This window comes from Lates calcarifer, linkage group LG3, assembly GCF_001640805.2.
Source record: "Lates calcarifer isolate ASB-BC8 linkage group LG3, TLL_Latcal_v3, whole genome shotgun sequence".
In the NCBI taxonomy this organism is placed as follows: Eukaryota; Metazoa; Chordata; class Actinopteri; family Centropomidae; genus Lates; species Lates calcarifer.
In genome coordinates this window covers 20,875,509-20,891,993 of record NC_066835.1, presented here as the reverse complement: position 1 = coordinate 20,891,993, position 16,485 = coordinate 20,875,509, and the positions used below count along the sequence as shown (strand labels likewise).

General features: G+C 41.8%; 1 protein-coding gene across 1 annotated transcript in view; it reads right to left on the bottom strand.

Moving 5' to 3' along the window:
• Positions 1 to 1,313: 1,313 nt before the first annotated feature.
• LOC108886965 (probable serine/threonine-protein kinase DDB_G0282963) overlaps positions 1,314 to 16,485 on the bottom strand; it is a 34,184-nt gene continuing 19,012 nt past the window's right edge. The window contains exons 2-6 of the mRNA XM_018682125.2: positions 7,418 to 8,662; positions 4,371 to 5,067; positions 3,957 to 4,207; positions 2,140 to 2,319; positions 1,314 to 1,873 (exon numbers count right to left, since the gene is read on the bottom strand). Of these exons, the coding sequence (XP_018537641.1) occupies positions 1,664 to 1,873; positions 2,140 to 2,319; positions 3,957 to 4,207; positions 4,371 to 5,067; positions 7,418 to 8,200 (2,121 nt within the window). The 5' untranslated portion in view covers positions 8,201 to 8,662 and the 3' untranslated portion in view covers positions 1,314 to 1,663. The remainder of the gene's footprint in view (positions 1,874 to 2,139; positions 2,320 to 3,956; positions 4,208 to 4,370; positions 5,068 to 7,417; positions 8,663 to 16,485) is intronic.

The following is a 16,485-nucleotide window of genomic DNA, read 5'->3' as shown; positions in this document are numbered from 1 at the left end:
AACAGGAGCATGGTTTCAAAGTTCTGCTCGTCTTGGCATTACAGTCAAAGGAAACATTTTGCAGATATTTACAGTTGTAGTGCGACACAGTCGGGAAGACGTGGTCCTGATGCTGAGAGAGATTTCCTATCACCATGGCAACAACAGATACCTCTTTTTGCTAACAAAAGTGAGAGGTCAATGCAGAATGGAGTCAGAGTTTAACTCAGAGGGGGCAGGGTTATAACAAACAAATAATAAACAGTTCCAAATATGTGCTTCACAAACAAACACAGGGTAAAGTGAGGGTTGAGAAAGTGCTATGTACTTATTTACATACCATTATAAATCCTTTAAATGATTAAAAACAGTCTATCTGGTATACTTTACATGTACAAAAACCTCTTTTATAAAAAATGGGAAAGTGCAGCTACAAACAGTATGAGATCAACAATGTCTCTTTTCACCTCTTTATCTCTCTGAGCATGTGCGAGTGTGTATCTGTGTGAGTGTTTGTGTGTGAGTCTACCTCTGCCATGTGGTTTGAGCTGGTTGGAAATAGGCAGGATCGGATCAGTTGTCCACAGGTAAATCCTGCTGTAAGCCACCGGTTGCTGAGGAGACATCAGTATTACAGCGGTGACATGTTGAGGGACAGTTTACCTGCATTGACGCAGGCAGGTGGCTCGTGGCTGTGATGTGCCATGTCTGACATTGAGCTGTGGTGCTCTTATGTAATTGCTGTTTGACTTTTGAACAGAGAAACAGACCCGCTTACAGAGAGACAGAGAAAATTCCAAATTCAAAACTTCATACTCAGTCCTGCATTGACAGAATGCAGTTTTACAGACATGGATTACATTTTTTTTTATGAATGCCACAAATACAAATGCAGTTTTCTTTCTACAAAAGAGCATGTTAGAGAGTTTTCAATATGAAATACTAATATAAAACAGTCTGCCAAAATCTCAGTGTGCAAAATCATTAGATTGTGCTAACTCCATGCCAAATTTGACCTGCATTGTAAAAAAAGTTCTGCACCAGCATTACTCCATTGTCTCCACAAAATAAAGAGCAGATATTTAATTGTCTTTACTTTAGCAACATGTATGAATCATCAAGACTCAGGTCTTGACATGGCTTGATTTGATTTGATTTTCTCTTTCACTCCTGTAATGTTTGTGTTGCTCACATACCAAAGAAAACAAGCTAGAGCAGGCGAGCTAATGGCAACAAGCAACCTTTGGACCTGTTCCGATGGAAGGAAATCCTATTATGTGTTTCGGATCCCTCAGAGTTGTCGCAGTCATGACCACACAGCCGGTAAATCTTTGGAGCCTTCAAAGTCATCCTGCTGAGAGTGTAAGAGCGAGGGAGCGTGGGTGTGGGTGGAGAAGGCAGAAAGATTGGACAGGAATGGCAAAAAAAAAAAATATAGAAAAAGCAAAATAAATCCTCGCTCTGCCTGTTGCCCATGGCTGACCTTGTGTTAGTAGTTCTGTAAGTTCTGTAGACCAATATGATGAAAAACCAGAATGAGCAATGAAATAAATTATTCCCTCATCTTTGATCCAAAACGAAATGATATTTTTCCACTCTGCAGCCATTTCTTACACAGGCATGTAATCAGTTACACAGGGAGGATGATCCTACAGCTCTGTGCGTGAGGGTCCGGTGCCAGCCTTTAGTGGCAGGGCTCAAAGGGGATCTCAGTGAGCCCACCGTGGAGCTCCACCAACTCCTCTGACCAGGAAATGACGTCACCAGTGAGGTGGCTGCTGCAGGTCGCCTGGCTGGAGATCTCGTTTGGTGTCAGGACTCTGGACCAGAACTGAAGATCTGACAGCTCTCCCATGAAGGACTGAGTGACGTCGAAGCGGCCTCCCATCGTGTCCTGGGGGAAGGAAGAGTTTTTGCTTAAAAAGATTTAAAAAGATGTGCGATGGACTAGATCTTAACGGATGGATAAGGGACTAAAAGGTGACTTTGAATGAATATAAAGCCACTGTATGCAAGAAAAGCATGTCAAAAGGAAACCTAGGTTTCCAGACTCAACCAGAGCTGGCAGCTGAACAGTAAAAACACAGTAGATATTCCATATTTTACCCTTTGACTCTACCTGTTTACAGTGTTGGTCAGATACCATACTGTTCCTCCTACCTGCTCCTGCCCCAGGATGAAGATCCCCCCTGCTTTGATGGAGTGCCAGGCTGACAGGTTTTGTCCTGAGCCTTTCTTCAGCCCATCCTGGTAGGCCTCCCAGACACCATCACGTGTCGACCACGTCACACACATGTGATGCCACTTCCCGTCTGTCATGGTTATGGGCAACGTCACTGCCTAAACACAAAGGTGGAAAGAGAGAAATGCTTTGACAGGGAGACATGACGATAGTATCTGCTTGCCTCTTCATATTAGGTTTATATCTGTGAGATACAAGTAGTTACACTAGAGTCATTTCTTTCACTAAAAGCAGAATTTCAGAGAATAAAAATGCACATATGTGTTGCACAACAATTTTCTCATTAATCCTCAATCCTTCAGCTCCATTTGATCATACCAGTATTAATGATTTCATTATTAATTTTGCACCACACTTCATTTTATCTGTATTAAATTGTGGATTTTAATCACAAAAGAAAAAAAATGTACAAAGCCTTAACTAAGTTCATCTTTTCGACAAATCTGTCAAATGGTGTGTATCTCTCTTTGATGTACAACTTTTTAGACGCAGTGTATTTGGGTAATAAATTACAACACACTGAAATAAATGTGCATTAGTCTTAAGGAGATAACTGAGGCCTGACCTTACAGTTTAGGACATGTCATCATGTTGTAGGAGTGGCAACAAAAGTGCAGACTCCTCCACTCTGATCTTTAATTCCCTACTTTTAATCATAGTACATGGACACCCACACAGAAACTAGGCTTCTTTACCCTTCATTACGGAAGCAAATTTCCATGACAAACCGCCCCTAGATGATAGCCTTAGACAGCTCTACATGAACATGCCCCACCTCTGTTCATCCCAAGATACTCCAGGAAAATAATTAGAAAGACTGAAATTAATCTGCACTCTGAAGATCATTTAACTGTGCCATTGATCAGTTTGTTAACTACCACGTGTGTGACTAGAAGAAAACAAACATGACAGTTTATGCCCCTGATAATGTCACTCCTACAGACAATTAGGCCAATCAATTACAATAATCAGATTAATTGCTTTGTTGACTTGTTTGTTGAGCTCACCGCACCGAGTACAGGAGCAAGGAAGGGAAAAGCATCTGTCTTCCGTTTAGGGGAAAAAGGTATCAGCGTTTCTGAGAATGAAATTAGGTTTAGGAAGCTAATAGAATAATTGAATCATTTGTGTGTCAGCAGTCTGTGTACAGGTTAATGTCTTGTTAAATTAAAAAGTGTCACTCAAACAGAGATATACACTGCAAGATGGATTTAATTCCACAAAATGCTCTGAGTCAGAGTTTTTCAACACTTCAACACAACAAATCCATCCTTCAGTCTGTGCAGGCCACTGCCTGACAAGTTCAACTGACTGACCAGTGGCTGAGAACCGTCTGTGTAAATACTGTGCTCCTGAGGCTGAGGTCACTGTCCTCTTCTTGTAGCTCTGACCTCCACTGGTGAGGTGAGGCTGTTCTGTCAGTCTGAACTGTGAATACCCCACCTCACTGTGTGCAAGATTAGTAACACTTTGGGCTGTGGGATGTGCATGAACTGCAGCGTTACCTGAGGACACTGGTCTCACAAAGCTGGGATAAGCAACAATTATGAGTGGAAAATGAAAACTTCATTAATCCTTTAATAAACAGAAAACACTGGTGTTTCCTTTGCCAGAATCAGTGGGGGTCCTGACTGAATTTTTAGGCCACAAAGTGCTGTGGCATGATATGGTGACAGATTGGTTTGGGTCACATGTTGTGGTGTTTCTGTACATGACAACATTGCACCACTTTTACCTTGTCATTGATTAGCAGCTCCATGGGGTTGCTGCCCCATTCGATGAGCACCAGCTCATTGGCTTGCCCTGGTACAGCGTAGGAGAAGGGAGTGCCGAGGCCAGGACCTGCCCCTGCCTTCAGCCACAGGCAGATGGTCAGGGCGAAGATCTCATTGACCACGGACCGCTTCATCCTGGCGTACATGTAGTTGGTCCTCATGGGGAAGTCGAGCAGGAAAGCGCTTGGACTCTTCAGCTTCTTGTGGTCTCCTGGTGAGACAGAGAGCGCAGAGTTTAAATACAGCTCATCCATCTGATGGTTAAAATAATAACCATGTGGTAAAGGTAGTGCAATGGACATTTTATGACCTTTGGGCTTGATTTATGAGTGGCACAAACTGTGCAGTGGCTATGTGTGGGTGTGTATTTGTACCATCATTGTTGCTGTGGTGCAGTTGGCTGAGCACTGTTTCCAGCTTGCTGTGTCCAGCACCACGAAGACTTGTGTCTTTGCTGCTGAAAGGCAGTCGTCGTGGGTGATGATCATTGTCGTGGTGGCTGTCATGGTGGTCGTTGCTGTGGTGTTTGTCGTGGTGGTCATCATGGTGGCCATCGTGGTGGTCAAGTTCATGGTGAAAATCATGGTGGCCGTCGTCATGGTGGTCATCGTGGTGGTCATCGTGGTGGTTGCTGTGGTAGCTGTCATAGGGACCTTGATGCCGGCCATGATGCCAGTCATAATGGTGGTCATAGTGGCGATCATGATGGCGATTGTAGTGATTGCTGTGATGGTTGTACCGGTGGCTACTGTGGTGGTTGTTGTGATGGCTGTCATAGTGGTTGTCATAGTGACCGTTACCGTGGTGGTCATCATGGTGGTCATCATGGTGGTTGTCATGATAGCTGTGGCCATGGTGATCATCATGATGGTTGTCATGGTGGTCATCGTAGTGGCTGCTGCCGCGGTGGCTGTCATGATGGTCATCGTGGTGATCACCGTGGTGGTCGTTATGGTGACCGTAGTCATGGTGATCTCTGTGGTAGCTGTGCAGCTGCTCCTCCAGGGCGTTGATCTTCCGCTGGAGGAGTTCTCTCAGGGAGCTGGAGTAGGAGCTGGAGGAGTTTCTTGCCTGTAGACACAGATGTCAAAATAATTTCTCAGAGACTCTGCTCGATGGGACTGAGTAAACTTAAACATAATAAAATAAATAACAGTTTTAGAGGGTAAGAAATCGGTCTTGTGGCTTGTTTGGGTTACATGTTTTTATTAGTCACTACTTATTTCAGTGGCATACATTTTTCACATACTTAAAAAAGCCTAAATCTATGTATTATTTACTAAGTTTATTTTCGTGTAATCTAAGTTTAGAAGTTAGTTCTATGAAGTTAAGAAGTTTCTCCATGGTTGCCTACATGTGGGATTCTGCTCTTTTCTCTTTTCTTCTACCTACTTCACTAAAGAGCACCTGTCAGATCAGCCGGGGCTATGCAGTGCTTCCTTCCCTGTAAACTGTTTTAGAAGTTAAGAGTCAGAAGTTTAGTTATATACGGTGAATAAAGAACTGTGGCTTGACATTCAAATTTGTGGGGGAAGAGTCCACCGCCTCCCCCCTTCAAGCCCTCCTCAATCCTCTCCGTTGTTCATCCTCGTTTTCCTCACCAGCAGATCCGGCTTTGTTCCCTGCCAGCACACGCCGTGATTAATAGCCGCGTCAGGGAGGATGAAGCTAATTGAAGGTGAGGCTAGCTAGCACCCTTCGGTGCGTGGCCAGAGGCTGGTGGCATAGACATCCTGTTTGATGATGCAGTGATGGAGGCTAAATCCTGGATCCACTTCTGTTTTGTCTCACACCTTCAAGGAAGATTGAAGGGGATTTCTGACACTCAACACTTTCACCTGCACTGATAATGAAGTGTTCACAGGCCAGAGGGCGGCAGGGTTTTAGTCTCGCAATGTGACACCAGCATCATGAAAATGTTGTAACACAGGTGAGACAGCAGAGCCACATGTATTGGCTTTTTTAGGTGCTGGAGAACAGTTTAGATTCTGAGAGAGAAACAACAACATCTATAAAAGTTGCCAGTGAGCTCAGGTTTGGTGTTTTATAGGGTCAAACTAAAGTACAATTATGTTTTACAAGGGAAAAGGAAGAACCACAGGTGTAAATTTTAACTCTTATTTCAACAGTATCTCTATGACTAGACTTCATTGAAGTGTTAGGACCTAATTCCTTTTCAAATATATTTATATATGTGCCATTGAAACGCCCTTAAATAATTTCAGCCCAGTTTTAACTTAAACTTTTTGACGAACAAATGACCAAATCTATGCCTACAAGATTACAATAACTACTATAATGATCAAAATAAGTTTGAAGCTTTTTGTTGTGACATTAAAGTTAAGACTAGTAAAGACTACAGCTACATTCAAATCCTGGACGAGGTTTATAGCAACTGAAATGTGACATTTTCGAGGCAAAATCCAGTTGAACTGCCATGGTCAGATGATTACACTTGCAAGTAACAGACCAAATACAAATGCATGCTGAACTTAAACCAGCATATACACATACAGTTAACACATTACAATGACATGATAGAGCTGATAGGAAAGATTATTTCCCTTTAACATACTCTAAACAAAGACTTTTCTCTTTGTCTCACTGTCTATATTCCAATACTGAATGATGCCACTGTCTTGACCTGGTTTAACCAGGGGAAAACTCTTAATCTCCATGGGATTAACCAGGTTGAATAATCATTATTTAACATTAATGCTCATACAACACCAGTTTGATCTGGTGATCTGACTGGCTGGTTCCGACCTCCTCTCCCACACCCCTGTCCTCCTCTAAGCTGCACTCATCTCCCTCCATAATGTCGTGGTTGGACTCTGGGATTATGTGAGGTGAAGGGTGAGGGCTAATCAATTTAGAGCAGCTTCCGGTTTGAGCTTAGCCTCAGCCACTGATATCCACGGGAGAGATCGAGAGCTGGAACAACTCTGACAGGACATTAATGTCCAATGGCTCGGAGACAAACAGCTGTGATATTAGCTTTGTGGATGGTGTGTCAGACAGTTGCTGGTTGTTTGTGGATATGCCTGCAAGACTTTTGAATCTTTCTCAAAAACATTGTGTTTTTATTTAAAACTATAGATAGTAGTAAAGGTAAAATCAGTTTTAAAAAATCGAAATATTTAATACTGAAAATATGTATCATTAATACATATTAAATAAACAAAAGTAGTAACCAATAGATCACGGTTGTCTTCATGAAACACATGCTTGCAGTATTTTGGCAGGAGACATGGTGGCAGCTAATTCAGATTTAGATTTACATTTTTTTAAAATAGAAACAGCCTCTATAAGAGACAGTTTGGATCACTGAACTTCAGCATGCTCAGCCGTATCATGACATCCCAACGGTGATTCAAAAATGCCATTTCTCTAAGTGTGCATTGCAGATTTCTGTGCTCACCTGCAAACTCTCCAGCCTCTCCTTCAGTGTCTGCAGGGTTTTTCCTGTCTGCTCAGGAGAGAAGGAGCTGTGTTTGCTGTATGACGAGCCCTTCCTGTGGTGGAGGTCTGATCTGTGGCTGCCGTGGGAGTAGTGGTGATCATTGCTGTGATACGCTGAAGGGCCGTGGTGTGACGATACGTGGTGGCTGCCGTGATGCCCGTGGTGGTCGTCGTGATGGTCGTCGTGGTGGTCGTCGTGATGGTTATCGTGATGATTGTCATGATGATTGTCGTGATGGGTGTCATGATGATTGTCATGGTGAGTGCCGTGGTGGTTGTCATGATGACCGATACTATGGTGACCCCCAAAACCCTCACACAAGGTGAGCTTGGCCGTCAGCTCTCTGATCGTCTCCCGCTGGTCCAGGATGGTCTCCTTCTGCCTCACAAGGCTTTCTCGCAGATGTAAGATGGTGGCTTTGGCCTCGTCTGACATCATGCCTCGCCAGTTGTGATCATTACTGTGGCTATTACTACCAGGTCCATGGGGCACATTGGGCGGGGAATAGCAGCTGGGGTGGGCTTCTGGAGGAATTGGGGTACAAACAAATTTAGGGCTACTGCCATAGTTATACTCTATGCCAGGCAAACTGCCTGCTGCTGCTGCACAAGACAGGAAGTAGTAGAAAATTAGAGAACGTAAGGGGAAAAAAGGGTGGACAAACTTCAGAGAGGCTCCAACCCATTGTCGGTGCCTCACAGACAAAGGCATGAGACTCAGAGGACTGATGTCCCTGGCCATATTTGATTGGAGTCCAAGTTATTTCTTGACAAACGACAGTCCTCCCAGGCCTTAGTGTTGCTGTGACGTACACCATGAATGGAGGTCATTGGTGTTGGGAAAAACCATGTCAACAATAAAACTGTAGATACAATCTCCTCCCCGGCAACATAAATTCCTTTTAGTGGACAAGAATCAAAAATTCCAAGGCAGTATTCCAAGAGCAACAAAGGGTGCTGCCAAACTCTTTAGCTGTTCGCCTTCAAGACGTCCCTGTGGTATCACGGAAGGTTTCTTGGCTCCATGGAAAGTTAACAAGCCGTGATAGCTGGGCTGATGATCCGTTGTGTCGGGGCAAAGGTTTTGGCCCACTGCCAGCCAGGTGATCTCTTGCAGCTCCAAGGATCTCCTGTGTTCGGCAGCCAAGAATAATCCCTTCAACTCTGGCTTCTACCTACCCATCAGATCCCAGACTGATCTTCCCTATAGGACATGGAAAGGAAAAAAAAAAAACAGCTGAGAATTGATAGAAAAACATGAAAAACATGACAAAATCCCAGTGTTCAAGATATGGCTGCTTTGCATTAAAGAAGTGAGACTTGAGGAGGACAGAATGAGATTTAGAAGAAGGGAATCTGGGTCACAATTAAATGAAGAGATAACATATGTCTGTACAGATAGATGTAAGCATACAGTCGTTGTATAATGTACACAGATAACAGGGAGAGAATACATGAGATCTGCATCGTAAACAGTTCAACTCCAATTATCAAATCACCTCTTCAGCCTGTCAGCATTTCCTGTCTGCACTGAGGCAGCAGACTACTGTATAAGTTGAGTGACGCCAGCGGGCAGGTAGACAGCACTGAGGGGAGGAAGGTGGGGGAGGCCAATGGGGTGTCATCAAGGCTACAGCAGGCCAGAGTAATCAGATTACAGCCAATTAATCTGCCCCCAAAATCACAGCCCAGCAATTCACAGAGTGAAAGCTGGTATTCATTTTAAACGTGGGTGGGCGTGTGGAGCTCAGTCACTCACACCAGAGCCTCATGAATCAGTGTCAGAGCTCCTCCACCCTCAGCCAGCATGTCGATTGGCTATTTACAGCAGCACAGTGAGGGAAGACAGAATCAGAGGGGAGTGATCCTGACATTTTGATGAAGAACTGTGAACCAAGACTAAATGTCCCTAGTCGCACATAGCCGTGTTGTTTAATTATAACAGGAACTAGGTAGGTTCTAAACAGTTCCCATGAATATCTTATATTATATGAATATATGTGCTGTATATGTACTGTGCACATGTTGGTCTCATTTGGGTTTAACTTTGCCCACTTTCACATCCCCATCTGTCAAATGTTTGCTGGGAAGCAGGGCTCCTAACTGGCTCTGTATGCAATAGAAAATGTCCTCATACAGGCTAATTTGTGAAGGTGTCCTTACTATATACAGGTATAAACACATATATGAACATGTCAGTGGAAACAGTAGACACAGACAGTCCATTATCTGTTCACTATTCGCTTGTTAGTGTTCAAGAACATCAAGTTTTTGCATGGATGTTGTGAGAGGAGCAATGTTTAGATTTTAGAATATTTAAGATGAGGAAACAAACAAATGTTGGAGCAATGGTAAACAACATTTGTATATGATTAAAGCGAGCAGATTTAGACAAAAGGATTTCTTTTAATGTTATAAAGGAAACAGTTAAAAAAGTCCCAAAAATTTCCATCTGTGCAACAGCATAAGGTGAGTCTTCTAAATGCTTAATGGGTCAGCCAGAGAGCAAGGTCCAAGGCCAACAAGAAGTTTCAGAACACACAGCACACCGTTCTCTAAGCCTCTTATCTTCATAGCCTATCACCAGTTCAAACACCCACAGCACCCATTAAGTACAAACCTTTCTGTCTCAGACACTGCACTTTCCGTGACACCGTCCTCCTGGGAAAAATGACAGTGCTGTGTTAGTCGACGATTCAACCAGACCTTAATCACAGAGCCTCAAATGCATCAATTTGCGAATTCAAATATGGGTTATTATGAGACACTGACAAAGAAAACCTTTCATCATTTAGAAATGAAGACTTTGTCAAATCAACCTCTCCATCAATCCACCCGTCAGAACGCGGCAGCGTGTCATGTTTCCAACCTAAAAGGGCACATGTCACTCCACTGCTCAGTGACCTTCACTGGCCACCCACAGAGTGACCTCTGGGTCAGGAACACAGTATCTGGTTTCCTCTGAGGAACAACATCTGACATTGCCATCCCTTCAAACAAGAAGGTCTCAGTCCAGACTGTTCTCACCTTTGGTTCTCTGATGGTGGAACGAACTACCAAATGCTATCAGAGGCTCTGTCTGTTGAAGACTTTAACACCTCTAACACCCTAACATGCTGAACTAGCACTTACTGTGCACTTCTTTATCTGATCTCTTTCAACTTTGTCTAATTGAACAGATTTAGTTCTTAGTGCTTCCAAGGTCTCCTACTGTACTGAAGCTTGAGTGTCGTCCCTCACTTGTCCGTCACTTTGAATAAAAGTGTCTGCCAAATGAATAAATGTAAATGTAAGACTGTATATCAATATGGAACATTTCAACTTTAACTGAAAACCTCGTCCTCTTAGAAATGCTAAATTTTAACGAAGTGAGAAAAACAACCTGGTGTCAGGTGATCCACAGTGTGACTGATTTCTAAACCGTTCACACTCCAACAATAAGAATTTTTTTTATTTCCAAGTGAGAACATTGAGTACCTCTTAATGAGGTGTTCAGAATTGTGTGTGCAGCCTATAGATGACGGCCTGAATCTGACAGTGAGCCCTGCTGTCTGATACTTAAAGACAACATTAGTAGAGATTTAGAGGACATGATACTTCACTGAGGCACGTGGCATCACACAAGCCCAAAGAGCATCACTTCATGTACAGCATCACTAAGGCAAAAGATCCTGACTGAAAGGAAGGCAGCTCTACTGCTGTATAAATGTAATGCAACCTTACAGATGGTTAGCAGCTGCACATCCTGTACTTTACACTGAACTTTGATCCAACTACAAACTTTCCTACTTTTGAATTAAATCTCCTTCACAGTTCTACAGTAATTTCACACAAAATATTGTGTATATAAGCCTCAACCTCCCCCCGAGAACAAAGAAGAGTTAGGAATAGCTTAGAATAGCTAGCATCATTTTATAAGATGTGTATGTTCAATAAAAAAACATATATGGGTGACAGTTATAAGATATATAAATGATAATATACAAATTAAAATAGTGGCATTCCTTTAATATCTTATTAAGTGTTGTTTAAACATTTCTCTCAAATCATAATTTCACTTTTTTTCTTCGTCTTTCCGGCAGCCCTTGAAGGTGCAGTACAGGTGGATGTGAACATCTTATCTGCTCGTGTTTCCCTCAGTGGAGCCAGAGCAGACCACACAGCATGTCTCCCCATCTCTCCTCCTCCTCCTCCTCCTCCTCCTTCTCCTAAGGGCGACAGACTAATAGGATTGGTTGGATTTAATGCTATTTAACGAGGGCTTGGCTGCAGGGTCCTGGTTCTCGCTGAGAAACATGTCCCCCCGCCCACAAAGTCAAGGCATTGTTGTCACACGTGTCACTGCAGAAGAACCACATGTGCGTGACATGCAGCCAGTGATCATTATGAGGCCATCAACAACCAGTATGAACAAAAATCACATTTTTAATATGAAGTTTTTTCCTAGGACTGGAGATTTTCCAGTTTTAAGATTTGATCCTGTGGTGAGACTCATTTGGAGATGAAAAAGTGTGCAATGGATTCACACAGCTCATATTTCTCATACTGCTGATACTGTTGATTTTTACTCTTAATTGCAATCAACACTTACAATTGGATGTATTCTTACTATGATGCATGATATAATTGCTCTAAAACACACTATAAATGCCGCAAATATCAATAAACTTTATGGATTATGCATGTGCAGTGTGTGCATGTACAGTGTACGTACAGTATGTGCACATGTTTAGCTTCTCAAGCCCTTTCCAGCCCCTTGGTTGGACCAGTTATCCAGGTTCAACTGATGTGCATCCCACCCAGGGGCCTTGACCTCCCTGCAGCTTAAAGAAGCTCCTCCTCCTCTTCCTGTGAAGGTCCTGAGCTCACCTCCCTGCCTCACGCAGCACATCACACGAGTCAACCGTCTCTCCCGCCCTGTCTCTGTCAGGTGCTCTGCCTGGAGGGTAAACTCATTGTGGAAATGAGTCATGTCTGTCTGAACGTGACCGGGCCCAACACTTTGAGGACTGTTGTGAGTTGTGTTAGAGCTAAAAGTTATTTACACACACTTAGGTGACAGGCTGTGGGAGCGATCCAACACTTGATGGGAGAACAATCTCTCTCTGAAGTAGACAAAGAGTGTGCACATCAAAACTTTTGGGAAGATTACTCTGACTCCCAGAAAGCAGCACAAAAAAAGCCCATCTTTAAAATTCTGATTCTCATGCCACTAATGACAAAGCCTTATTTGTTGAATACATTTAGAATCAATTTTGGATCAATTCCGCGAGTAAAACGTCATGTTTTATTCCTTACTACATTAATCAGAAAATGCTTGAACTTTAAACTGACCTTTAAAATTCAAAAAATAAATACAAATTGGGAATTATTTTGGAATTATTTGGAAACAGTAGCTCCCCCCAGATGAAAAAATGAAACAATACAAAACTTTCCATTCAGAAAAACTCATTAAATATGATCTTCTAATGAGCAAACTATTGCAATACCTCACTCTTGCACTCTGGTATTGCACACATGACCTTTAAATTTACTTTACTTAAAAAAAAAAACACACACAATACAAAAGGGATATTCTGTATTAACATTATGAGAAACATGGATAAACAGGAAAAAAAGAGTTTTACTGACAGAAACTCAATTTTCATCAAGAGAAATTCCAGAGAAGTTAATTTGTCTAAGTGAACCAGTGCACCACTCTCCTAACCTGTACATGTATTTAACCAGTAAAAGCTGCATTAAGATTAAATATCTCCTATTCAGCAGTGGCCTGGCATAGGTAAGATAATTAACTGTCCTAAATGAAACGACAAATTATGCTAAATTTATTCAGTAATTAAAAACAGTGAAACAACCACAGTATGTAGCTGCTATTAGCATAGAAACTTTGCTGAAAGTGTGCTTTTTATCTAATATGTTTTCTTATTAATATTAAAACTTTCTTTTCAGTAGTCTGTGTTATGCAAAAGGAATGCATCAGAGTGCATTAATGGGCAGGTCTGAGACATGAAAGTAATAAAACTCTCTGTCGGTCTCTGTCTTTAATGTACTCTCAGAAGTCTTTATATCTGTCTGTATGTCCTGATAAAAAGCTCCACCCGCTCTGCATTATAAACAAGCTCTTTGGGAGCTGAATAATAAAGTCTGAAACCTTTTCCTCACAGTTATGTCCACAATTACATTCATATTTTAGTTATTTCATTTTATAAATGGGCTCAATGTCTCGACTTTTTGTTGTGAGAACTTTGCATTGTGAAAACTTTCAGTAGCAACAAGAGTAAAGTATAAAAAATAAGAACTTTTTGTTGTGAGGTCTTGTAGCTGTTGTAGTTGTTGTTAAGACTTTTATTGTGACTTTTCTGTTTTAGGAGGCTCAAAGCCACCCCATCTATCCAGCTTACTTTGTTAATTTGACATTTTAATGCGCACTGCATTGGAAATAATGTATTATCTTTGGCCAGGCCTTTGCTCATGTAGAAAAATGACCCATCCAAATTTTCTCATTCAAAATTTCCTTGTCCTCTTGAAGCCTGTAATTACTCCCAGGTTCTCTGCAGTCAATCAAAGTTAGGAGGGTGATGAAATATGGCCACATTTAAAAAGTCTGTTCGTATCAATCTGGTGTGCAGATAATGTCTTGGTCATTGGTGTCATTGGTTTAAATCATATTCTTACATCAAACATGATAATTCCACAGTGGTTATAATATTTCTGCTCTCACCTAATTTCTCAATAATCATCATATTATTGATAAATATCCCCCAATAAAACATACTGCTAATCATAGTCACTGATAAAATGTGAGAAGTTGGTAAATCTCAGGGAAATATCACGACTAAAATCTTTAAAATAATCTGTATGTGATACGGGACCAGGAGCCGCTGACAACAAGAGGAAAAACAAGCAAAAACACACTGTGTGCAAATATGCCCACACACACAATAACACTGTGGATGTAAAACAAAGATCTGTTTTCCTGTTCCTGCAAAAACAGGCACCAGTTCAATTAAAATCAACTGAAAAGACGAGTTCCTGAGGCCCTTAATGAACCCCGTCCTGCCTCACATTCACACAGCTCCATGTAATTACAGCTTAGAGCTGTCGGGGTCAACAGGCTTCTACTGTGCAGCCGCTGAGTGGCTTTTCTGCACCCTTGTGCTTTTATTTTAGTACATTTTGATGTCAGTAATTTAGTCTTTTATAATCTTCACAAAAATGCAGTCCTTTACTAGACTTTAAACTGGAGCACAGATGCACTAGACAATGGCCATACATCCATGAAATTCATGAACCCTCTACTGTGCATGGTGTTTTCATTTACCTAAACATAGCCATTACCAAAACAATTTGATCAGATAAACAAAAGAAACTGAAATGCCCTGTTTGTCACAAAGGGGGAGCCTGTTCCAATAATTTATGTCCACAATTCATATTTGGTTTTTATGAGACAGTGTTCAGAGAAATAATCAGCAATGAAGACATGTTTGTTGAATTAGAACTACATAAACTGATTTTTACAACAACATTTAACTTCCTTAGGAAATACTCAATGAAAATAACATTTTTTCACACGTTTTCTAACCACTGCTGCTTCCTCTTTCACAAATAATACTACAAGACAAGAAAGTATCTATTCACAAAGCAATATCCTGGGAGATTAATGAGGAGAGCAGAGTGCTTTTAAACTCTGAAGATGTTTTTCTAAGATACTGTTGATTAATGTTTCAAGAAAGACTGAAAAGAGCCAGAGGAAAAGTTTGTTTTCATAATGACTTCTCACCCACGATGGCGACTCTAAAGTAAAAGTTGCCCTTGAATGAACTGTTCTAGTTTCTTCCCCCTGTTTGGGTGAGTCAGAGGTCAACGCCCTGCCCTCACCCCCAGGTCAACACACCACCTGACTTAAACAGAGACAACTCCCTTCCTGGGGTCGCCCTCGCCAGGCCAGCTGGGAATACTTATGATGCCGAGCAGAGCTCTCAGGCTCAAGTGTCAGGAGTGAAAAGACTAACCAACTAATGTGACAATACACTGGCTTAGTACAAGAGCTGGCGGAGGTGGTGCTCTGCAGGGAGCTCAGGTTTCTTACCAGAGGTCTGGACTGACCGGTGTAACAGACTTAACTTTAATCATTAAGTTGTGACCAAAACAAACCTACAAGTCAAACATATCAACAGCTTGGTAACAGAGAGATCTGCTGTTTTCTTTTTGATTCTGGGCCATAATGAGGGACTGGTTTGTACTCTCCACTGTATCATCCTGTGAAGCACTCTGTAACTTTAATTTAATAGGTACTTCATGTGAAGTTGACACCTATTCTGTGCTATTTTATTTTGATTTAGTTTTATCTGTGAAGCACTCTCCCAGAGTGCCCTGCAAATTACAGTTATAAAAGCTGCCTAATATGAAGACCACAACTGAAATGGTTTCCTGTACAAACCCAGAATGAGAAAAGACTTATCCTTAAAAAACAACTGAATGCAAAATGTATGACTTATGCTTCTCTAACTTTTCTCTAAAAGTGAAGAAAGACACATGAAATAATGAAAGTATTAAGATGTATGTGATTTCCAGGACCACAGGAGAGTTAAGTCACAGTTCAGTCTTTCAAATGAGACTTTCATTTATCTTAATGCTGGGCTGTCAGTTATTTAGTGAGAGCAGACGTCACGCTTGTCAAGAGGTGGATTTCTGATCTGAAGGGTGATGGATCTCCTCACATTTTGTTTGGCCTCTGTAAGCCGACTCAGGCCTCGCTGCAGCCAATAAAGAGGAGTCAAGCCAAGGTCTCAGTGCTGCACGTGGCCTCAAGCCCATCAGTGCTGCTCTGAACAGGCCAAAGGCTCAGAAGGAGACACCGACAATGAACTGGAAAAGATGCAAAAGCTAATGCAACAACAGACTCCCCTCTGTCTGTATGAATGACCACTGAAATAGCAGTTTACAAACATAATATTTTCTTTGCTGGACAGATACAACATCAACAACTCAAGACAAATTCGACACGCTGAATAAAAACTATGCTAA